The sequence below is a fragment of the Pituophis catenifer genome, unplaced genomic scaffold (assembly GCF_029215685.1).
Source record: "Pituophis catenifer annectens isolate HBS135680 unplaced genomic scaffold, rPitCat1.0.hap2 SCAF_7, whole genome shotgun sequence".
In the NCBI taxonomy this organism is placed as follows: Eukaryota; Metazoa; Chordata; class Lepidosauria; order Squamata; family Colubridae; genus Pituophis; species Pituophis catenifer.
The window spans coordinates 69,240,876-69,265,038 of NW_027256887.1; the positions used below are offsets into that span (position 1 = coordinate 69,240,876).

General features: G+C 37.3%; 1 protein-coding gene across 1 annotated transcript in view; it reads left to right on the top strand.

Annotated features, from left to right (window-relative positions):
- The window catches only part of GNPTAB (N-acetylglucosamine-1-phosphate transferase subunits alpha and beta), a 45,323-nt gene extending 21,712 nt beyond the window's left edge, over positions 1-23,611 (top strand). Inside the window, exons 10-21 of the mRNA XM_070947453.1 lie at positions 1,361-1,531; positions 5,807-5,930; positions 7,647-7,850; positions 9,240-10,351; positions 12,901-13,100; positions 14,017-14,236; positions 14,481-14,594; positions 15,951-16,036; positions 18,210-18,308; positions 19,661-19,828; positions 20,836-20,926; positions 21,699-23,611. Of these exons, the coding sequence (XP_070803554.1) occupies positions 1,361-1,531; positions 5,807-5,930; positions 7,647-7,850; positions 9,240-10,351; positions 12,901-13,100; positions 14,017-14,236; positions 14,481-14,594; positions 15,951-16,036; positions 18,210-18,308; positions 19,661-19,828; positions 20,836-20,926; positions 21,699-21,776 (2,667 nt within the window). The 3' untranslated portion in view covers positions 21,777-23,611. The remainder of the gene's footprint in view (positions 1-1,360; positions 1,532-5,806; positions 5,931-7,646; positions 7,851-9,239; positions 10,352-12,900; positions 13,101-14,016; positions 14,237-14,480; positions 14,595-15,950; positions 16,037-18,209; positions 18,309-19,660; positions 19,829-20,835; positions 20,927-21,698) is intronic.
- The last annotated feature ends 552 nt before the right edge of the window (positions 23,612-24,163 follow it).

The following is a 24,163-nucleotide window of genomic DNA, read 5'->3' on the forward strand; positions in this document are numbered from 1 at the left end:
TGTTGAAGACAAAGCAGAACATATAACCTAGAATCATAGGAAAGGACCTCAGAGGTCTTCTAGTCGAACTCCCGACTCAAGGGAGGAAACCTTATATCATCCTGGTCAAATGGTTGTCCAGTCTATTCCTAAAAGTCTCTGGAGATGGAGCACCCCCAACTCTGGGAAACAGGCTGTTCTTTTGATTTAATCTGTTAGGAAAATTCTCCTTCTAGATTGGATATCTCTTCCACCCATTACTTCTTGTACTGCCCTCTGGTACTTTGGAAAATAAGTTAATCTCCTCTTCTCTGCGACAATCCTTCAAATACTGGAAAACGGTTATCATGTCCTAGCTTTACTAATATGCAATAAGATTGTTTTAAATTATCAGAAGATAAAAAATTGTTGATGAACTGACTGTAGGCATAGAGGCATGAACTAATGATTTGGTTCACACATAACTCCAATCTACCATATGGGTTCTTGCTGTTGGCTTTTTGTGAAAGGTGACTCTTCCCTTCAAATATTATGGTTTGTTGTAAAACAATCTCAGTGTGATGTGTCTAGGATAATGGAGAGTTCTCCAAATCATGATTTCATTTCCTGGGCTAAAAGGTATCTTGAAAGAAATGACACAGCCTCTTCCATTTTGACCTTCATCTGAGAACATAGTGGTAAAATGCGCTCATTGTAAGAATGATGATATTACCATACTCTTATTTTTAAAAAAGTCAACTAATCTTGTATGAGAGATGTTAAAGTACATTCATGTTTTACTGCTGTCATTGCATAGTATCATGATGGCGAACCTATGGCACACATGCCCAAAATGGTACACGAAGCCATGTCGCCCGGCACACACAGCCTTGCCTGCTTGTTTTCTGGGTTTCTGGCATGCATGTACACGCAACGATCAGCTGTCCTTCAATGCATGGCAGTGCCAAAAACCTGTGTGTGCATTCGCGCCTGCCAGTTGATTGTCGGGTGCACATGCGTGCCAGAACCCAGAAGTTCGGCTTTTCCAGAGCTCAATCTCTTCGCACGCGTGGCAGTGCCGAAAACCTGTGTGTGCATGTGCACCAGCCACCTGATCGTTGGGCACGCATGCACGCTAGAATCTGAAAGTTCAGCTTTTCCAACCCCGATGAGTGAGTGCGAGCATACGTGCATGACGTTTCCATGCAACCTTTTTGGCACTTGGTGCCGAAAAGGTTCGCTATCACTGGCATAGTATATAGGAAAGCAATTAAAGAGTTTCTCCAAACATTAGACAATATGTTTTGAAGCATGTTATAATATATATTTATTAAATTATAATATTATATTTATTTATATCTTTACAAATGAAGTATTTTTATTTTTTGCTTTACTAATCTAGGACATATTCCAGAATGTGAGTCATCTGCCTACTTTTAGTTCCCCTGCCATTGAAAGCCATATTCACCACATTAAAGGTCTGTCCCAGAAGTTTGTTTATTTAAATGACGATGTGATGTTTGGGAAGGATGTCTGGCCTGATGATTTCTATAGCCACTCCAAAGGTCAAAAGGTAAGTTCACCACAAAACAATTTGATGCATAGGATTTGATAGCTCAAACAGCCTTTCTTTTAGCCCAGCTTGACCCTAATAATTGTGACTATCATATTAGCCATAGGAAAATGAGTTCCTACCCCCTTCCTCAATACTTACGTGTGACATGAGAGTGGTGGGGTCTTACTTTCAGCAAAAAGCAGAAGATGTTGGAAACAATGGGATGAGCCAATGGCAGGCTACAGAATGTGGATCCCTGTGAAGATGAGTGGATGATTGAATGGGGTTTGTTGACTGCTGAATGTGACCCGATTTGTAACATCTAAGCAGAGATCTCATGTTTCTTTTCTTTCTTTGATTACCTGAGTCCCATAGCTAGTCTCCCACCAGTTTTGTTCTCCACTTTCCCCCCTTCCCACTCTATTTGTCCTTTCCCCATATCTGACTTCTATTGGAGTCCTTTTTGCAATTTCTTCTGGATGGAGTAAGGAAGTAAGGATGGTGTTTGCACTTTTGTGTACAAGAAAGCTTTTGTGTGTGAAAGAGAATGGTTGTTGCATACAAATAGGGGATCGATTATTTTTATGAGTGACTTATTGATTATATGCCATCCAGCCAGTGTCATCTCTTAGCAAACATATAGGTAGAGTTCCTCCAGGATGACTCTATCAGAGAGAGGTATGTACAGGCAAATATGCACATACAAGAGTGTTATGTACACATATTTATTGGGGAGGGAGAAATACAGGTAGTCTTCAGGTTATAGAGACTGGAATTTCTATCACTGAGCAATAAGTTCATAAAGCATAATGTTATGTGAGCGCATTGCTCATTGGCATCAATTCTGGTAGTCCCAGTTTCCAGTCTCAGTCATAACTCCAGGACTCTGCAAGTCATTAAGCAGGAAGAGGTGGGAGTTGTAGGCAAGCAGTGCAGAGTGTGCAAGGAGTGCTTTGGGCAGGTGCTACAAAATTTGGAGGGTACAAGAGTGTTGTGGGAAGGTGCCGCAGGCAGGTGCTAGGGAGCATAGGCAGGTGCAGTGGTGGTGCGGTGGTTAGAATGCAGTATTGCAGGCTAATTCTCCTGACTGCCAGCAGTTTGATCCTGACTGGCTCAAGATTGAGTCAGCCTTCAATCCTTCTGAGGTCAGTAAAATGAGGACCCAGATTGTTGGGGCAATATGCTGACTCTGTAAACTGCTAAGAAAGGGCTGTAAAGCACTGTAAAGCGGTATATAAATCTCAGTGCTATTGCTAGTGGGGGCTGTGGGTGGGTGCTAAGGAGCATGTGGTGGCAGGAAGTACTGGCAGGCTGGCGAGGGCCATGTGTGGGCTGGCGAGGGCCATGGGCAGGTGCTGCAGAATTCATTCAAGTAGGATGGTGCTGCACGTCTAGTGTGGCTCCTTGAAAGAAAAAGTAGTGAGATTCCAATCTTCCCTGCTGGCAACACCTACAACTTGATACACCAGTCATACGTCCCCTCATTCAGCATCATTGTAATTTTGTAAAAAAATAAAAATAGAGATGAAGCCGGAACTTTTTCTCTTGGGCATTCTTGAAGAGAAAATGGAGAAAAAATTACAATATATAATAATACACATATTAACTGCAAGTAGAATTGTCCTAGCACAGAACTGGAAACAACCAGATATTCCTCCAGGCTAAATCACAATAAAAAAAAAAATCCATTGTGCAGAAATGGACAGATTGTCCATGGAAATGAAGGAGAGGGAGGAAACTGAGTACTATCAAATTTGGAACAGATGGTATTCCTGGCTTGAGAGGAGAAGGAAAAAATAAGAGATAACTTGTTAAATATAATACGTAGAAGGTAAAATTGTTGAAGAAATATAGGATATGAAATTGATCTACGAATAGAAGTAATTATAAATATAAATAAGGATGTAATTTAAGATCGAGATATATAGAATTAGAAATTTTTTAAATGTTCGTTATGATAGAAATACCGATATAAAAAAGCTGTTATTAGTGGAAAATTTTTGTTACGTTGTTTTTCTATGTTTTTTTTTCCTTTCTGTGTTGTACTTTTATACTGTTTTTAAATGTTGGAATTTCAATAAATACTATGTTTTTAACATCATTGTAATTTTGAATGGTCACTGAATGAGTGGTTGTAATTCAAGGACTACCTATGTCAAGGATTGGTTTTAGCTACATCTGGTAACTCTAGGTTGAAAAGTAAGGAACATTGGCATTATATGGGATTTTTCTTTGTGTTTATATACTTTTCTTTTCTTTTCATCTTCTCAGGGTATAGGGTCAACTTAAATTCAGGGTGAACTTCCTTTGTGAAAACCAGTCATATTCTTTTGTACTTCCTCCTTAATTGATTTGTTAGGGATCCCTCTATTGCACGGTGTTCAGATAGTTGTGTAAATAATCACATAAACCAAGTTTCTCTTGTACTACTCTTTCATTGAAGAGCAGGAAAGCAATAATTTTAGTATATATTTCAAACATGACAAATCCCTAGAAATGGGGATGTTTAACACATTACTTTAGATTAGAAAACATGCATCTTAAGCCAATTTATCTGTTTTGTATACATTAAACATTCATAGATTATTTACTATAACAAAGATGGTTTAAATAAGATTTAGTTACAGTTTGCTACCTAGTGACTGTTTAGCCAGCTAGATGATGGTTTATCACCTAGTTAACACATGGATGAGAGACCACCAGAAGATCAGGGCTGTAGTCTAGGTGATACATCACAGAAATAATCTGGAAAAAAAGCAATAGTAAACCATTTATGTATTGTTCCCAGGAAAACAACATAACGGTGGAAATAAAAATCACCAGAACTCAAGCTTTATTTAAAGACAAATTTACATGTTAGTTTCTACTTTCCAAAATAAAATATTCACATTTTTGCAATTAGGATTCATTGTATCATTTCCTATCTACCTTTTTAAAGGTTTTTTAAAATCCTGCCTTTATTATTTCCATAAATAACTCAAGGTGGCAAATATAGCTAATACTCCTTCCTCCTCCTATTTTTCCCATGACAACAATCTTGTGAAGTGGGTTGGCTGAGAGAGAGTGACTGGCCCAAAGTCACCCATCTGGCTTTCATGCCTAAAATGGGATTAGAATTTGCAGTCTCCAGGTTATTAACCACTAGACCAAACTGGTCCTCCAGTTTGCTTTTGCCAGTATTTCAATGGGCAAGCTGACAATTAAATATACATCCTTCAGTAGCAATATTATGTGTATGCATTTTGTTCTTGGGCTTTTGAGCCAGAGTTTCCAGTCCAATGAAAGGAGTTTTGCTAAGACCTTCAATATTTACAATGTTTTTGTCGATCAAATATTAGTTAAATAATTATTATCACCTGAAGAGTCAGTGATAGTGATGCTTTATGATACAAACTATGGTTCACACTGTATTATGAGATACCAGCATCAAAGCTCCATCTAATATTCATCAACCTCTGGCTGATTAAGGCTACTCAAATTCTGTGGCTAAATAAGAAAAAATAAAGAATTGTTTGTTTTGGGAAGTATTGCCCATAATATCATTCTAGTTTTAGCATGACATTTGAAACCAGGCTAGAAATCAGGACACTGCAAATTCTGATCCCGTCTTAGGCATGAACGCGACCCAGTCCTTTTGGGCCAGTCATTTTCTCTCAGTCCAATCTACCTCACAGGACTGTTGTTGTGAGGTAAAAAGGAGGAGGAAGGAGGGTATGCTGGCCCCCTTGACTTATTTATAAAAATAATAAAGGCAGGATAAAAAGTTTTTTTAAAAAAAAAAAAAAGTATAGATAGGAAATATCTGAAATCCTAATTGCAAAAATATGAATATTTTATTTTGGGAAATAGAAACTAGAATATTTTGTAATTAGTGAAGGCTAGCACCAGTTTTTTTTCCCTACAGGAGATTAAAATGTTTTTAATCAGATGGTTGTGTAAAGATTAACATGTTAATTTAAAATGTATGGATTCTTAGTAACCGCTCAGCAATTTTAAATTTGTCAGATAACTGAATCACTTAGAGATTATTGGGGTTCTTAGGAATTTTAGATAAGGCGTATGAAGCCTTTTTCTTTTATTCTGAGAATTTGGAATCTGGATTTTGAGTTTTTTTCTTTTTCTTTTTTGCTGTCACATGAAGGAACAACAACAACATGTTTGTCCACATATAAATCAAGGTTAGCATTATATTCCTGTCAGATGCAGATCAGTCTGCTCTACAGAGGTGAGTTTAAAGCTACTTTTTGAAAAACCGTGAATGTGAAAACGTCCTCTCTTTCTGACCATTACCAGGTTTATTTGACTTGGCCTGTGCCCAACTGTGCTGAAGGATGTCCAGGTTCATGGATTAAAGATGGTTATTGTGATAAAGCCTGTAACAACTCTGCTTGTGACTGGGATGGAGGCGATTGTATTGGTAAGGAGAAACACATCTTAATGCCTGGCCTTTTATATTTCAGGGACCAATTATTAGATGGATGACAGGTTTATGTTTTAGGAAACCACAGATGCACATTCATCAGACTGTCTTGAGCCATTCAAAGGGCTGGTTACAATGACAGGACATTTTAGTCCAACGTTCAGTGGTAAACATGACCATGCAATTACATCTGTACAGGAAACAAATCACTTCCCCTACAGCCATGCTTTTCTGATACAGAAATATTTCTACAGCGAAAATAAGAGACTTAGGTGTGTGGTGTTGATTTTACTACAAGCACCGAGCAGTTGCTACTCAGTCTTTCTTTTGATTTTAACTTTACCACCATTTGGATGGAAATGGTTGTGCTTGTTTGATAAGCAGTAGAGACTAAACCTACAATTTCTCATTACAGGCAGTCCTCGACTTAGAACAGTTCATTTAGTGACCATTCAAAGTTACAATGGTACTGAAAAAAAAGTGACTTATGTCCATTTTTCACACTATACGACCATTGCAGCCTCCCCGTGGTCATGTGATCAAAATTCAGACACTTGACAATTAACTCATATTTAATTGAGTAATTAAATATGTAATTGTAAATATGTAAGTAAGTAATTGCAATATTACAGAGTCATGTGATCCCCTTCTACAACCTTCTGACAAGCAAAGTCAATGGGGAAGCCAGATTCACTTAGCAACCATATTACTGACTTAACACCTGCGATGATTCACTTAACAACTGTGGCAAGAAAGTTGTAAAATCGGGCAAAACTCACTTAACAAATGTCTCACTTAGCAACAGAAATTTTTGGCTCAGTTGTGGTTGTAAGTCAAGCACTTCCTGAATTTTCGTATCCCAATGTTAATATCTAAACTAATGGGTTACCAGAATTCGTTGGCAGTTCCTTCATGGTGGTTAAATGGTAGCATTTCCTCAGTGAAAAGGCCAGAACATCTGAGGTAACTGCGATGATTTAGCAGAACAGAGAAGTGTCTCTTTAGTTCAAATTATCTCTCTCTTCCCCTTTCCCCATTCTAGATGGATTAAAAAGTAGAACAGTCATGTTACTCATGACTTTTATTTCTAAAAGAATTACCCAGGCAGGAATTTGTGTGTGTGTATTTGATAATTGGAATATTGAAAACTTTACGAACATTTTGTTTTCTATGCACAGTTAACCCTCCACCAACAACCAGTTGCGTAATGACTTTTCAAACCTATGACAGGTTTCCCCAGAAACTACTCCCAATCTCTTTTTGAGTTGCAAGGCTGCACACCCCTCCCCCACTACCAAGTGATTGCATTTTGAGCATTTGGCAACCAGTTCACCTTTTGTGGCTGTTCGCTGCATCCTGTGGTTACATGGTTGTGACTTTTTTGCTGGTTTCTAGCGTTTACTTCTGACATCTGACCAAAAAAACCCCAAAACCGATGGTGGGATTCAAATTTTTTTACTACTGGTTCTGTGGGTTACTGCAAAATCCCCATTTCTTCCCAATCAGCTGGGACTCGGGAGGCAGAGAATAGATGGGGGCGGGGCCAGTCAGAGGTGTTATTTACCGGTTCTCTGAACTACTCAAAATTTCCGCAGTTTGTAATTTAAGAATTAAGCTACAATTAGACTTTTCAAATTATCCCTTTTCTATTTTACTTAGGATTTTCCACCTTGGCAATATGTGGCACTGCCATTTTTCTTTTCCTTTTTTTAGGTAACAGTGGGGGTAGCCGTTATGGTGCTGGTGCTGGAGCTGTTGGAGGTATAGGAAATGTCCCATCCTGGCAGTTTGGTGCAGGAATTAGTGGAGTTTCTTATTGCAACCAGGGCTGTGCAAATTCATGGCTGGCTGACAAATTCTGCGATCAGGCATGCAACGTTCCTTCTTGTGGATTTGATGCTGGTGATTGTGGACAAGGTATGTCAATATGTATTTAGTAACAAGGTCTTGTTTTGCGAAGGACGGTAGCAAAGGACATCAAATGCTTGTAAGACACTTTTTGGTTTGGGGAAATTTTATTCTTTTTTTTATGCTGTTTTTACCCTTTCGTTCTGGTTTGGATATATAGAAGTGGAGTAAAATAGGCTTTTATTAATAGGTGGCATAATAGGATAAGCAAACTGAATGGTTAAATAGGGACCTAACCTTTCTGTCATCTTTTAATTGGATGCAAAAGAATACATTCTTTCCCTACTTTATTTCACTATATTTTTAGCGTGTCAGTGTTTTAAAGTGAATTCTTCGGGGAACATGGCTATATTTCTTTCTGTGTTGAAATTTTACAGTCTATGTGACTGTATGGCAGTGGTTCTCAACTACTCTATGTGACTGCTAGGGTATGGTTCTCAACCTTTTCTTCACCACAGATCCCCTTAAAATACCTTTTGTAGCCATGGACCCTCAAGACTTAACTCAAGATTTAAATCATAACATTTCTTCAAACCTTTGCAGACCCCCTGTGATGACATCACAGCCCCCCTCCCCCAGGTGTCTGCAGGCCACCTGGTTGAGAATCACTGGGCTAGGGCAGTGATGGCTAACCTTTTTGCCGTTGTGTGCCAAAAGCAGGGGGAGCACAGGGGGGTTGCGCACTAGCATGCCCGCACCCATAATTGAATGCCCCACTGCGCCCCCCCCCATGCATGCGCATGCCACCCAACCACACTCCCCCCACTTTTGGCACGCAATGGCAAAAAGGTTACCGGTGGGCCCGGTAGACCTGTTTCTCACCCTCCCCAGGCTCCAGAGGCTTTCTTGGAGCCTAGGGAGGGCAAAAATGGCCTTTCCCACCCCCCTGGAGGCCCTCTGGAGGCTGGAAACGGTCTGTTTCCCGACCTTTGGTGGCTCCAAATGGCCCGAAAATCAGATGGCTGGTGTGTGCATGCATGCTGCAGCTGAGCTAGGGCAACGCTTGCGTGCCCACAGATATGGCTCCGCATGCCACTTGTGGCACGCATGCCATAGGTTCGCCATCACGGGGCTAGGGTATCCATAACTCATTTCCTGCATATATCATGTGAAAATATAATTGTCCACTTTGGTTAAACATCAAAAACTGGAAAATGCTATTTGTCTTAGAAAGAGAAGATAATGGGAAATTAGCAGATCAAAACAAATTAGTATGGTGTAGTATTGGATTGGAGTTATGGATACCCATTTCCAATTCAATAAGTGCCCAGTGTCCAGTCGCATATTTTCTTTGCCAAATCTATTCCATTGAATTGTTAAGAAGATAACAGAGGACCTGGAACAAAGGTAGGATGAAAACAACAGCACTATGTAAATAACAATACTCTCTTCTTCCAGATCACTTTGGTGAGCTATACAGGGTAACTCTTCGAAAGAATCAGACTCATTATGTCATCCCGAAAGGTGAATCTCTACCTTACTTCAGCTTTGCTGAAATAGCCAAGAAAGGACTAGAAGGCACTTATAGTGACAACCCAATAATACGCCATGCTTCTATTGCTAACAAATGGAAGACAATCCACCTGCTAATGCATAGTGGAATGAATGCAACTGTGATTCATTTTAATCTTACGTTTCAAAGTAAAGATGAAGAAGAATTCAAGATGCAAATAACCTTAGAAGTGGAAACCAAGGAGGAATCCAAATTGAATACAACTGCCACCCAGCAGCCTGCGGCAGATTTGAAAGATACAACTTCAGTGCCAGAAGCGGAAATGATATTTGAGGATATTCCTGAAGAAAGACGTTTCCCAAGAGTTAAAAAACGTCTCAACGGTACATTCAATAATTTAGATGAAGAAATGGTCATTCAGGCAGTTAATATTTCTGCGCTTCCAGAAGATGTAAAGATAGCTCTGCAGAATTTGGAATTGCAGCTGATAGTTGGTGATATCACTCAGAAGGGTTATAATCTATCCAAGGCTGCTCTCCTTAGATCACTCCAGTTGATGCCTTCAGAAACAAAGATGGTGCTAAATGATCTTGAGGAATCAAGGAAAAGGGACAAAGGGCTAAAAATTGTTGGAAAGACCATGCTTTGGCAGAGACCTTCCCAAAATGACAATGAAGGCAAAATAGTAGCTACAGACAAAATGCACAATGTGTCTCTACCAGAACTTGCACCAACAAGTAGCATTTTGGTGGAAATGAAGGTAACCAACGATTTTTCTCTAAGCTACCGCTCTACAGTAAAACCAAAACCCACATCTGTTGTCAGGAATGTGGATAAAAAGCACGGATCTCAGGATAAAGCCTTGAATATCCTTATGCAGAAAGAAATCCAGGAAAGGAAAATTGAACAACAAAAGAAGAAAGAAATAGATGTAAATCCACCATTTTCTGAGGAAGATATCGCAGAGGGTCCAAGAAGAAAATTACAGTATTACACTGGAAATTATCAAGGCTTTTTGCCATGGGAAAAACATAAGTATTTCCAAGATCTTCTTGATGTGAGTATCCAAAGGACTGAAATATTTTGGCAATGGCTTTTTACTTATTTCTAGACCTTACTGAATTCTATATATGCTTTTTTTAAAAAAAAAAAAATCTATTCAGGGAACATATTACAGAGTAACTCCTAAATTTAGTAAACAAATATATACACCGGTGCTTAATAATATAACCATGTGTGTATATGCTCAGAATTAACTTCAATTGAGTTTATTAGAAATTATTCTGTAAAATGAATATAAAATTGCAGCTATAGACTAACCTGACCTAACCTTTCATAGACAAGTCAGGTCTCTGAACCTTACAGTAGCTCTTACTCAACTATATTTGTAGTCCTCTACTTACAATCATTCATTTTAGTGATCTTTCAAAGTTATAATGGCAAAAGTGACTTATGACTCACACTTATGGTTACAGCATCCCCATGATCACATGATCAGAATTTGAGTGCTGGCATGCTTTTTAGACAAGCTGCACTGTCCTGGGATCATGTGATCACCATTCCCAGCTGGCATCTGACAAGCAAAGTCAATGGGGGAAGCCAGATTTGATTAATGACTTAATGATTCCCTTCATAACTATGGCAAAAAAAAAAAGTTCGTAAAATGAGGTGCCACTCACTTTACAACTGCCATGCTTAGCAGTGGAAACTTGGAGCTCAGTTGTGGTTGTATGTCGAGAACTACATGAAACATGAAGTGATAATGACTTATCTGGAAGGCTTGTGTTAACCATTCCATCATAGTTTGACTCTGAACAGACAAAAGTGCTATATTAATGCAAGTTTTATTAACATCTTTAATAGTTGTGAATAACTTGTTATTCATTCAGCAAGGTAGCTTATCATTTTCTGTATTAATCATTATCTTTAATACAAATAACAGAATTTTAAAATTAAAGGGGATAGTGGAAGCCATCCAAACATCTCTAATACAAGCAAGCATTCCTTAGTGTCCAACTGCTACTTAAAATATGTCCATAACCTTCTGAGACAACCGGTGTCACTGTCCAAACAGAATTTTTGATTGTCAAATTTTGAGTTTCAAAAATTCTGTTTTAGGCAAAAGTGTTAAATGTTCAAAAAGTGATCAAAAGAAAGACACATGTGATTGGTTACTGTACCTAGTCGGTCTTAAATGCGAAGTTGGGACATACTGCAGACACTCAAATTTTGTCCTGTTGGGTCTTGAGTTGATGTTAGATAATTCCAAAGGTTGCTAGAGATAAGAAAGTAGACAATAAAGGTCAGCTCAGTTTTCAAAATATAACATCTATGCTTTGTCCACCTTTTCTAACAAGATCAGTCTTCTTGCTGGGTGGGTATGCTCCAGGTCCTTTCAATTAAACAGTTGCCATCTATTGAGATTTAGGAAGTGTCCCTTTGTTGCAGCAATTGTTCTCTGGAATAGCGGTCACCAACGGGTGGTCCGTGGACCACTGGTGGTCCGCAAGAAAATTTTGGTGGTCCACAGAAAAATTATTTGCATTTTTTATATTGCACTAAATCAGGGGTCCTCAAACTACGGCCCCTGGGACGGATAGGTGCAATGAACGTTTATGTTGCTGCAGAGAGTCTCCTCCTTTGGGGTCTTTTTGTATGGGTCAGAGGGGGACAGAAATTCTGACTTGGGGTCTGCTTCGGCCTCCTGGTGTGGGGCTTTGGGTGAAGTCTGGAGGGAAGTGCCGCTGGTGGCGAAGAGCTGGAGGGCCTTGTTCCAGTGGGACTGCCTCATGGCCTGGAACTGGCTGACCATCTCAGCCTACTGAGCCTCCAGGTGCCGGTACCTGGCCTTGCACTTCTGCAGGTCTTCCCTCTGCTTGGAAAGCCTTTGCTCATAATCCTCAACGAGCTGCTTCTGCTGAGCCTCCTTCTCGGTCAGATCCAATTTGAACTGAACCAGCTTGTTTTGCCAACTCTTTCTCATGGTGGATGCTTAGCTCCAACAACTGCTTCATGTTGGGGCCCTAAGGAGCCTGGGTGAGCAGTGAGGAGTAGCAAGTAGAGGCTGGCAAGGCGTCCCTCGACATGAGTGACATCTAGTTGGCTACACCCACTCAGTCACATGACCACCCTGCCACACCCACCCAGCCGGTCACTAGGCAGATCATATTAGTGGTTCACGGGATTTAAAATTATGAATTTAGTGGTCCCTGAGGTCCGAAAGGTTGGTGACCCTTGCTCTGTAACACCATCTCTCTAGACATCCATATGACTCTTTTTGAAGACCTGGCTGTTCTTCCAGACTATGGGATAAGTGGATATTAAGCCCCAATTGGTTGTTTTTATTATATTGCATATTTCCCATATTCCCATATTTCCTCAAGCTTAGGGTTCTTTCTATTCTAACTGTAAGCTGCCTACAGTTGTCTAGACTTGGGCACCCTCTAAATCTAAGCCTCTAAATTAAGCAATTAATTTAAAAACAAGTTATAAACAAAGGTGGGTTAAGCAAGTAATTACGGCTCTTGCATTAAGAAAAAAAAAACATTGAAGCTCAATTGATTCTGTTGCTTATGTAGGCATGATGTGTGTCCTTGTTTTTTTTAGGAAGAGGAATCATTAAAGAAGGAGCTGGCTTATTTTACAGAAAGTAAAATTGTTGGAAGGCAGCTGAAAGATACATTTGCTGATTCCCTCAGATATGTAAATAAGCTTCTAAATGGAAAATTTGGATTCACCTCTAGGAAAGTCCCTGCTCATATGCCCCATATGATTGATAGAAAAGCCATGCAGGAATTACAGGATCTGTAAGTCCAATGGGGAAGGCTAATTATTCTGTTTATTTATTTGAATATTTTTCTCCCATTTTTCTATTTGAAAACCATTGTGACTAAATACTCAATAGTTCTTGGTTGTTTGAAATATTATAAAAGCTCATTGGAATATACATGCTTAGCATGGTTTGTGCTCAGTTATCTTCAGAATCTTAAAATGACATAGGACTGTCACAATTGTTTTTCTAAGCTGTTCAGGCAAACATCTTTGGATGTTCAGTGGTTGGAGAGTATGATTGCTGTCAATATACTTGACTGCCCTGCCCCAGGAGCCATGCATTTGATGACAATGTGAAAGGCATCTTTTGCATATATAAATGCACTGCACTAGGGCTTCTTGTTGGTAATAAGATAGGAAATGGTCTGATATAGGTAGGACTTTTTTGTCATAGACCTTAGTTGCACAGATGTCATAGCACTTGGTTAGGGATGACATTGCGAAAGATTGACTTATAACAAGTCTTAACAAATGTCTGTCATTGTCTGAACAACCTTAATTTTTGCATTTAATTTGGGGGCCAAAATTATATAAGAACTACTATACAATAAAATGATACTACTGAAAATGACAGTTGTATACTATCTTCCACTGGAAAAATTACTTAGAAACCATGGTGGCGCAATGGTTAGAATACAGTATTGCAGGCTAACCCTGCCCAGTGCCAGGAGTTTGATCCTGATCAGCTCAAGGTTGACTCAGCCTTCCATCCTTCCGAGGTTGGTAAAATGAGGACCCAGATTGTTGCAGGACAATATGTTGACTCTGTAAATCACTTAGAGAGGGCTGTAAAACACTATGAAGCGGTATATAAGTCTTGTGCTTTTGCTACTAGAAACAGTTATTGAAACTTTGTAAATGCGAGTAATTCGTTCCTTTTTTTCTGGACAGTTTTCCTGCGGAATTTGACAAGACCTCCTTTCACAAAGTACGCCATTCTGAAGATATGCAGTTTGCCTTTTCATATTTCTATTATCTTATGAGTGCAGTTCAGCAACTCAATATTTCCCAGGTTTTTGATGAAATTGATACAGATCACTCTGGAATATTATCTGACCGGGAAATTCGTACATTGGCCACAAGAATTCATGAACTCCCTTTAAGCTTGCAGGTAATTTAAAAAAACAACCTTGTAGCTTCTTCCATATAATTGCAGAAAGTATGATTTAGATCCAGCTTTAGGAACATGCAATAGAGTTGGCCAAAGTAGTTTTCTGAGTGGGCTTCGTAGAACTAAGTACAGATTGGACAATTGCTGAGATAATCACATTTGTATTTATTATATTTTTAAGATTATGACAATTGCAGTAGGAAAAATGCATAAACCCTTTCCCTTTTTACCTCTGTCTTACTAGGATTTGACAGGACTGGAGCAAATGTTAATAAATTGTTCTAAATCCCTTCCATTAAATATAACTCAAATTAACATCATACCACCAACTCAAGAAGCATACTATGATCCCAATCTGGTAAGCAACTGCTATAATGTGAGTTTATTCTGCCATTAATTTGTACAGTCATATCAGACAAATTTAATTTGCAACAGATATATAATTTGTAGTGGATCAGATTGTTAAATTAAAATACTTAAATATTTTCTATTCAATAAACTGTTAGATGTCATAGTCAAAAATGCATGTGTAAAGAGAATTTACGGTTTATTTCATTGAAAAATAATCTCCATTTTATATATGCCAATAGAATGAACATATCCAGAGTTTTTGTTAATTCATTCATTGATAAATAGATTGCTTCCTCTCCCAAAGTTATGCCAGAACTACTACTGAAAATCTTGATATGGATAGAAAAAATAGCAAAATAGTGTGAAACAATTGTAATTCATGAATTCCAAATTTTCCAGAATTGTATGAAATTAGATTTTAGAAATTAACAATAATCTTTTTAATTCATCACAAAAATAAAATTTTCTAAGTTTTTTCCATTGCCTGGAATTGAACTGTCTGACCCTGGTGGTGTTGATCGGTAATCATGCACTGATGATGTTACCTAGTTAGGTAGTAAAATGTCTGCAAGCAAACAACCAAGTTCAGAGAACACCAAGAACTCCACAGTTCAGCCCTGAGTTGCATATGTTTGATTGGAACCGCATAGGCTTTTCTGCTGACCCTAAATGCCATGATTCTGTTCAAATACTTTATAAATAATAAGAGAACAAATTCTTACTCTGTGGGTTAATCGTCCAAAATTTGACAAATAAATAAAAAATGGAAATAGGAAAATATTAAATGTGAAATTGTGTACAAAGTCTTTGGCAGAATGAGATGGCATTTTTGTATAAAAAGCTCAGTTCTATAATATTTTCATGATCCCCTTTTGGTACTTAAGAGCCTTCATGATTTCTATTAAGCTGTAATCTTCATCTGTAAAGAAAAATGTGCTTGAAATGTACTATACTATACTTTTATATATAAAAGTACACTATACTTGTCAGGTACAAACAACCAGGTCCATATGTGAAGATTCAAAATTACTGATTTACTGCTTAAGCCCTTGCACAAGAATCTTCTTAGATTAACAGGTTACACCTGGGTAAAATTTGATAAGGGTCAACAGTGAGGGAGAGATTGGACCTAATCCTCTTGTGACCACATAGAGATTCTAAACTGTTGTCCCACTTGACTCCTCCCCCTGGCTCTGACAGCCTCTCTTCTACAATACTATATACTATTGATGCTGTAGAATCTTCTCTTCACATTTCTATTTGAATTGTTTCAGTTGGGTTTCCATATCAGCAACCTTTTCTAACTGAAAATAAAAATATAGAGGTAATGATCCATATTTTTTCATAATTACTTATTTTTCAGCCTCCAGTGACTAAAGGTCTGCTAATGAACTGTAAACTTGTGACTGATAGAATTCGCAAAGCATATAAGGACAAAAACAAATATAGGTATTTATTTGTTATTTTACCTAAACTGCAGCAATAATAATAAATAACTAAACAAGCATCTATGAACTATGTGTGTTTTGAAAAACTCAGATTTAAAGCTACCTAGTAACAAAGCATGACATAATAGAAGTGAATATAATTTATTTTTTTTAAAAAATTGAATATATATGACTCTTGGTCCATCTTTAATCTGGAGCATTATATTTTCACAAGAGGACTATACATCCTTGATGGCACCTAGTGTGATATCTAGAATGATTAGCTTTAATTATGCCATATGCCCATAAAAGTTATTCATGAATATAATGTATAAAGATATACATTTTTAATCAATAATTTTCGACTGTAAGTTGGATGCTCTTCACCACTATAAGTTACTCAACAGTAAGATAGATAGAAAATTTAATTATCAGGGGTGTTAACAAGGGTGCCATCAAGGGTTGAAGTCCTGCTTGTTTTTAATGTGCATCCCATATAAAAAGAGGTAAGACTTTGATTGTATGGTCAGATGCCAACTTGACTTTTTTGATAACTTCTCCCATGAAGATGCCATGTCCTGGTTTTATTATTTGCAAACCAGCAGAAAGAAATCATGTAAAAGGATCAGAACTCTGATTCTAAAGCCTCTCTGTGTAATAATTATCCTGGGCAGGGTCAGGAGAAGGTAACAAAAGAAAAATGGGATGGATCAGATCAGGCTGAAGAGTTAAAAGAATCAAATCCCCCCCTCCCAAAATTTGTTGTGATCTAGGTTTACTGAGTCATTACAAGACACAATTACTCCCAAACCAACCTATTTTATTGTAACAGCTGAGAATTACGTTCATTTCCAGCTGAGTCCCAATTAGTTGCAAAACAAGTCCTTCAGAAGTCCTTCGGGATAATCAACCTTTATCTTCTTTGACACCCTGCCAAAGGCCTTATTTGGCAAAGCCCCACGAAGTTCAGAAATAAACAAGAGATGCCGACTGGAAACAGAGTTAGCAATGTTGCTTTCCTGGAAAAAGGCCCAAGTGACTTTGTTTCTCTTTTAAGCCTTATGGGAGGGGCCAGTCATCTCCTGGCCTTACTCCCAAGTCATCCCGTTTGCTTTAGCTTCTCTTGCCTTCTGGCAGCTCTGCACATGTGTGCACTAGGAAGAAGGTTCCTAGTGCACACATGCAGAGGCTCCTCCTGTTCCTCTTCCTCTCTGCTGTCCGACTCTGGGGGCTCCGGAGTCCGCGCATCACTCCCAGGTGGCCCTGGCCCTATCTCTGCCTCCGACACAGAGCCCTTATCCGGGTCTTCCCCAGACTCCAGGACTGGCCCATGTTCCTCCCCAGCCTCCTCACTGTCCGACTCCACTGCCAGCTCCGCAGGCTGCTGGCGCGGACCACAACAAAATTCTCCTAACTCATGCTGACAGGAGAGGCAACTGGGCAGTGGCTCAGATGGTCCTAATTCCTCCATTCTAAGTCACCTTGAACATATGACCCAGAGAGAAGCCTATGTAGCTCATCCTGCCTGTCCTTTCCATTTTTCAAATATACACATACACACAAATACAACATGAACATTCAGAAATACAGATGCAAGCACAATACATTCCTTTGTTACACAGAAAATACAGATGCCTTTTCTCATCTCAAGCAGCACACCATGTCATTATGAAGAAAGCAGAACTCCATGCCTGTATCTCTGCACTATATGAATGAATCAGCCTTTAGAGTTTAAGTAATTTCTAATGAATGCATGGGAAAGAATGGAAGAAAATAGAAACCTTAACATTTGGAGGTAGTTACTAAAATTTCAGGAACTAAGGATGAATCAGACAGTCTTGGATCAAATAAAAGCTGGCTACTTCCTTGAAATGATCAGCAAGTTGAATGGGGGATGCAAGCGGATGAAATTTTGACAAGATTGAGGGAGATGGAAGGGCAAAACAGAAAATAAATGTGGGTTAGAGCAGATGGAAGAAATATGACTATAATGCTGCTGAAAGAACTATGAGTTATTCCTGGAGACGGGGTAAAATGGCAAGTGTTTCTCCATAGAGTTTCCATGAGTCAAATCCAACTCAATGGTTCTTGACTTGAAGAACTATGAAGAAAAGGATAATGATAAGAATTAATTCCTTTAATTTCCTAATTGATATTATTTTGTTGATGCTTCCATTTTTTTATATATTATCAAGGTTTGAAATTATGGGAGAAGAAGAAGTAGCATTCAAAATGATCCGTACTAATGTTTCTCACGTAGTTGGACAGCTTGATGACATACGAAAAAATCCCAGGTGTGCATTTCTAATCATTTTTTTAATCTCTTATATTTTTATCCCGTAGAATAAATATTTTGAATAGGTTTTTGATTGTTGATGGTTTAAATTATAATTTTATGCTTATTTCAGCTGAAATTTCAGTAGTTTTAAATTGTTCTGATTTAATAACCATCTTTTAATGGACACAATTTTAATGATCTAAACTATTAATACCCCGGTTGCCTTTGATTTGTTTAATTTCTAAACTGAGATTGTCCCAGAGCTTAAATGGGAATCTCATTGCATTGTCTGTCACTTTTTAAGGTTTTAATAAAGTCTATGGGGGAGCAGGAAGGCATTTACACAGATTTTCACATATAGCACTATATTCATATAATACTAAATAGCAAAGAATATACAGTTGTGTTAAGTATGTCAGCTGTGGCCATTCTTGTATGCCTCTGATCTTCAAGAATTTTCCATGCCTTTGTTGCATCATGTCTAGACTTATGTAATGTACTCTGTTGTCCTTGAAGAGTGTCCAAAAGTTTCAGTTGATACAAAACCTGGTTGCTAGATTGTTAATAGTGCCCCATATTGTATTTATATAAAAAGTCATCATAAATTGCCAATTATTTTCTGGCTTCAGAAGACAGTGGATGAAACCCGTAAAATTTTGAGCAGCAATGAACTTGGTTATCTGAAGCTTTGGGTATCATTACAGGCTCTTCTTGGTGTAAAGAACTGCAAAACAGGCAATTTTGAGTTACACTCAATCCAGCCTCTCCAAAATCACTGCCAGATTAGGAATAGAGTCATTTTGGAACTAAGTGGGACCCTCGCTCCTTTTGTTAATCTTGAACCTTTTAAAATTGCTAATGAATTTATAGTTTTAATTTTTTACTATGGTTTTATTTTACTTTTCTCTGTGAATGATTATACATCATTTCTGTGGCATTACTAACAATGACAAAAACTGATTGCAATGAAATCATTTTCTTACATTAGGAACATAAACACTTTGTTGTCTATAAAATACATACTATGCAGTGGTGAAATCCAATTTTTTTTACTACCAGTTCTGTGGGCGTGGTTTCGTGGGCATGGCAGGGGAAGGATACTGCAAAATCTTCATTCCCATCCCACTCCAGGGGAAGAATACTGCAAAATCCCCATTCCCTCCCCACTCCTGGGGGAAGGATATTGCAAACTCTCCATTCCTACCCCATTCTGGGGCCAGCCAGAGCTCCAAACTACTAAAAATTTCTGCTACCAGTTTGTCAGAACCTGCTGAATTTCATGATACTATGTAGAAAAAGAAGATAAATATTTTAGAAGTAAAGTTGATTTTGCTCCAGTAAGATTTTTTTATGATGTTTTTTCCTCAGAAAATTTGTTTGTCTTAATGACAACATAGATCACAATCATAAGGATGCCCAGACTGTAAAGGCTGTTCTTAGAGATTTTTATGAATCCATGTTTCCCATTCCATCCCAATTTGAACTGCCAAGAGAATATCGAAACCGCTTCCTTCATACGCAGGAGCTTCAGGAATGGTGAGTCCTTCAGCACCTTTGAAATGAATATGCAGGAATTGTATTATCACTTGAAGTAAAACTTTCTGAGCTGACCAAAGGACATTCTCCTTTCTTTTATGGTGGATTGAATTTACTTAAAATTAAAATGGCTAATATTACTATTTTTTTAAAAACACAGACAACGGAAGAGCAATAATTCAAACATTCCATTGCTGTTTCAGATTCTGTGTAATTTAAACGTGCTTCGTTATAGGGTCTCATTTTAATAATTTAATCTTTCCTTTCAGACAGCTGTTCAGCCAAATGTTTTAATTAGTGCAAGGGTAAAATACCAAAATTTGTGTTGAAGTTTTATTTTGTTCATTCTTTCAAATGTTGGTATCCCTCAGTCAAAGATTACAGGTAGTGCTTGACAAACTGAGCCAAGAAGTGATCAGTTGTGGTCGTTAAATGGATTACCACGTGACCTGATTTGACCTGATTTGATTTTAAGACCATTGTGACATTTCTTAAGTGAGTCACTGCAATCATTAAGTGAATCAAATGGTCATTAAGCAAACCAAGGTCATTAAGTCATTAATTTAGCATATTCAATGACAATTTCTGCTTGAAAATGTCAAAAAAGGTTGCAAATTGTGGTCACATGACCATGGCATGTTGTACCCAGTCATACATGTGAGCTGGTTGCCAAGCGCCAGGAATGCAATTATGTAACTGTGGGTATGGGGGGGGGGACTGTAACTTTTTTTAAGTCCAACATAACTTCAAATCAATTAAGCAATTGGTCATTAAGCGAGGACTACCTGTAATGCACAGATATAAAATTAAGGATGGGGGATTGTCTCCTTCCACTTCTCAGAGTATTGGCCTCTTATTTTTACTTTTTAAAAAAGGCTTCCCCAAAGCTTGTTGAAAGCATCCTTTTGTATAGAGAGTAATATTTTGGTTACATAAAGTTTCGCTGGTATGTTGGATTTAATCATTCATTTAAAAAAATCTTACTTGTTTTTATCATATTTATTTAGGAGAGCCTACAGAGATAAGCTGAAATTCTGGACACATTGTGTATTGGTCACATTGATTGTGTTCACAGTCACCTCATTTTTTGCTGAGCAGGTAAAGTTACACAATTGAATTCTTCCTGGGAGATCAATCACTGTATAGTAGAAGTTCAAGTATGGGAAAATACAATAATATGCTAAGGTCAAAATCTTTACCCACCAGTTGTGTGGTTTCTACAGTATCAAACAGTTACGGAAATGAATTCATCAAAAGTAATAGAAGATGTAACGGGATATAATGGTGTGGAGATGAGAAAGAATTGCCCTAAAATGACCTCTTCATTTTTGCTTCTATGAAAAGAATTGCTGTTACAGTCATGGGAACAAAGGTCCTTAGTTTCAAGTTTTTAGGATGGGCATTCTTTGCAACTACACATTTGAATTGATAGTGTGTTGCTTAAAGAGACAAATAAAACATGTTTTATGAACATGTTTATAGATATCTGGGGCCCAAAATTGAGATGCATATACATCCTCAGTAATACCAATAGCCTGTTCAGGAAGAAAGACTGGGTAGATTATTTTTCCCCAGAAAAAAAACCATGGTTAGAATTGTTATGATTTTATGAAATAAGTCACTTTCTAGATTAATGGGGAACCAGGTATATAACATTTTCAAAGGCATTTTATACAGGGTTTCATGATTTTCTTCAAAGGCTGTATTAGGCTATAAAGTCTGCCATACTTTCTAGAGGAAAATAGTCTTACCTCTGAAATGCAGATGTTGGAAATACAGGTATTGGATAGATGTTTCCAGGGTATAGAATATAGCGACATGATCGTGTGCATCAATGTTAAAAAAAATAACTTGTTCTTTTATTTTTCAGCTAATAGCTCTCAAACGAAAATTTTTTCCAAGGAGGAGGATTCAGAAAGAAGTTTGTTATGAACGAATGAAAGTGTAAAAGAATGCTTATTTATAAATCAGACTACCTCAACATGTGATAAGCATGTAAAGTTTTCAGTTATTTCTGGAGAAGTGGCCCTATCCCTTATTGTTGTGTTTCTGCGTGTGATCCATGCTATTGAATTTAGAAAGGGAAAATATGTTTGTGAGGCAGGTAGCATTGTGTTGCCAGATTTCAAATGTTTGTGACTCACAAGTGATCTTCTGAATGCTTTATCCTTTTCATAAAAAGGGTTACTGAAAAATAGCTGCATTTGTTGCAGCATCCATTGCCAATGAAATATAATACTGGAAAGTTATGTTTCTATTAGATGTGTTCTAAGCTTCTGTCAGAAGGTCTTAATGAACTATTAGCCATTTGATTACTTCTTTAGTTTGTTTATTCTGCTCTCTGAATCAGAAAATATACAAATTTGGGTGGTAATTCTGTGGGCTAGTATACATTTAAATCATTATCACAAGTATGCCATGGTATTCTTTGCTGCAGCCAGTTAGATCAATAGGATGGTTTATATTATGAATTTCAAGTTCCTTATCTGTAGATTACAAGAGAAGGAAGAATGTGATATGAAGCCTAAAAGAGAAACAGATGTTTTTATGAATATGTGAGTAATCTTTAAATTGACAGAATTCCCTGGCAGCATTGGGGCACAACTGGAATCCTTATCAGGGTTAGAGTCCTACTGTTCATCTGCGGGAGCCACTGTGAATCTTGTACTTGTAACACAAAGGGGCAAAATTGCTACTTTAGCTTCCCTACTTCCAATTTAGATGCCACCTGCTTATTGTAAAGTATTTATATATAATGGGTTCAACTATCGATTATTTTCTCAAAGAAAGATTCAAAATGTCAGTTTTGTTGCTATATTTTCTGCAATTAGGTACAAAAGAAATTGGTACATAAATAATGTTCAAATCTGTGGTGCCAATGTAATGCCTTTGTTGATCATTATGTAAATTGCTGCTCAATCAAATTTTTACTCACATTAATAACTGAATGCTGAATTAACATTTAAAGGTTACAATCTAGTAAAGAGGCTTAGATGTAACTTATTTATACAACTATGTATATTTTAGCAGTAAAAATTGGTGGCTACATTTTGTTGTACATTGTATTGCTTTGTAAGTGTATTAGCATGATATTGACTTAATTTCTCATATGTTTTTAGAAAACTGAGATTTGTTCTGTAATCTGCTTTATCAGTAATTTTCCAAAATCAGGAGGAACAGAAAAAAGGATAATTTAAAAAAGATATTTTGAATGGATTGTCCTCAGTCATGAATAACTTTATTGGAGTTTAGATTACATCAGTCATTTTATAATGAAGATAAAAGCTTTTCATTGTATATATGCTGTAAAATATATTTTTCTTTTAATAGTGTCACTGATTTAAAATGTTTTCTGGAAGATGTGTCAAAGAATGATCAAAGATTTAATTTTCTGAAAACTGTTAAATATTTCCAAATAAAAAGGCACCTTTTTCATTACCTAGAAAAACACATGATTAATTTTAAATACAAATAAATTTCTTTCAGCTTCTGTAAAGTAACTTCTTTTTAACTTTTTTTAAAAAAATAAAAACATTTTACTACAACCTTAAATAATTGAATAAAGGGCTGAAGAGATTGTTGTAATGCTAAAAATGGCAGAGGGATAATAAGTTTGTTTGTAGAAGTAGCTTCTGTAACTATGGGGCTTTTTTCCCTTTAACTGTATTCTGTTCTGCACTTTTCTTTTACCTTTTTCTCCTTTCTTTCTTTTCTTTACTGCTATATGTCTTTTCGCTATGTAAAAACTTTTAATAAAAATGAACAATAAAAAACATTACTGTACTTAGTGATATGAGTTATTTCAGTTATCAAATGATGAAGACTAACATTTGGAAATGACAAAACTGACCTGTTTCATCAAGGAAAAAATAATAAGTCCTTTTTTGTTTTTTGAAAGACTGGACACCTTTGCTAAAAGAAAAAAAAAGTGAAATGATTTGTGGAGTTAATGATTGAAAAAGATGAGGAATAAGGATTTCATAGCTGCACTGATTTCCATTTCTGCGTGTTTGCATTCAGTGTTTTCCAAATTTGGTAACCAAGTATGACTACTCCCATTTATTTGAGTCCAAGTTGAAATCAGAACTGCCCAAGGGATACAATTGTCATAGATGCCCAGCTCCACTGAAAAAGTCAAGTTCACTATGTACCAGGAGCCAAAGTAAATATAATAGATTTGTACTACAGCTGCTGGCTACATTTTTTGAAGATTAAGATTACTTTCAAGGGAAAATACAAAAAGCACTATTGAGGACCATGAAAAATGTACAAGAATGCAGCCATGAAAAATGCATTTTACAATATTCATTTCACCAATAAGAATATACACTTGTT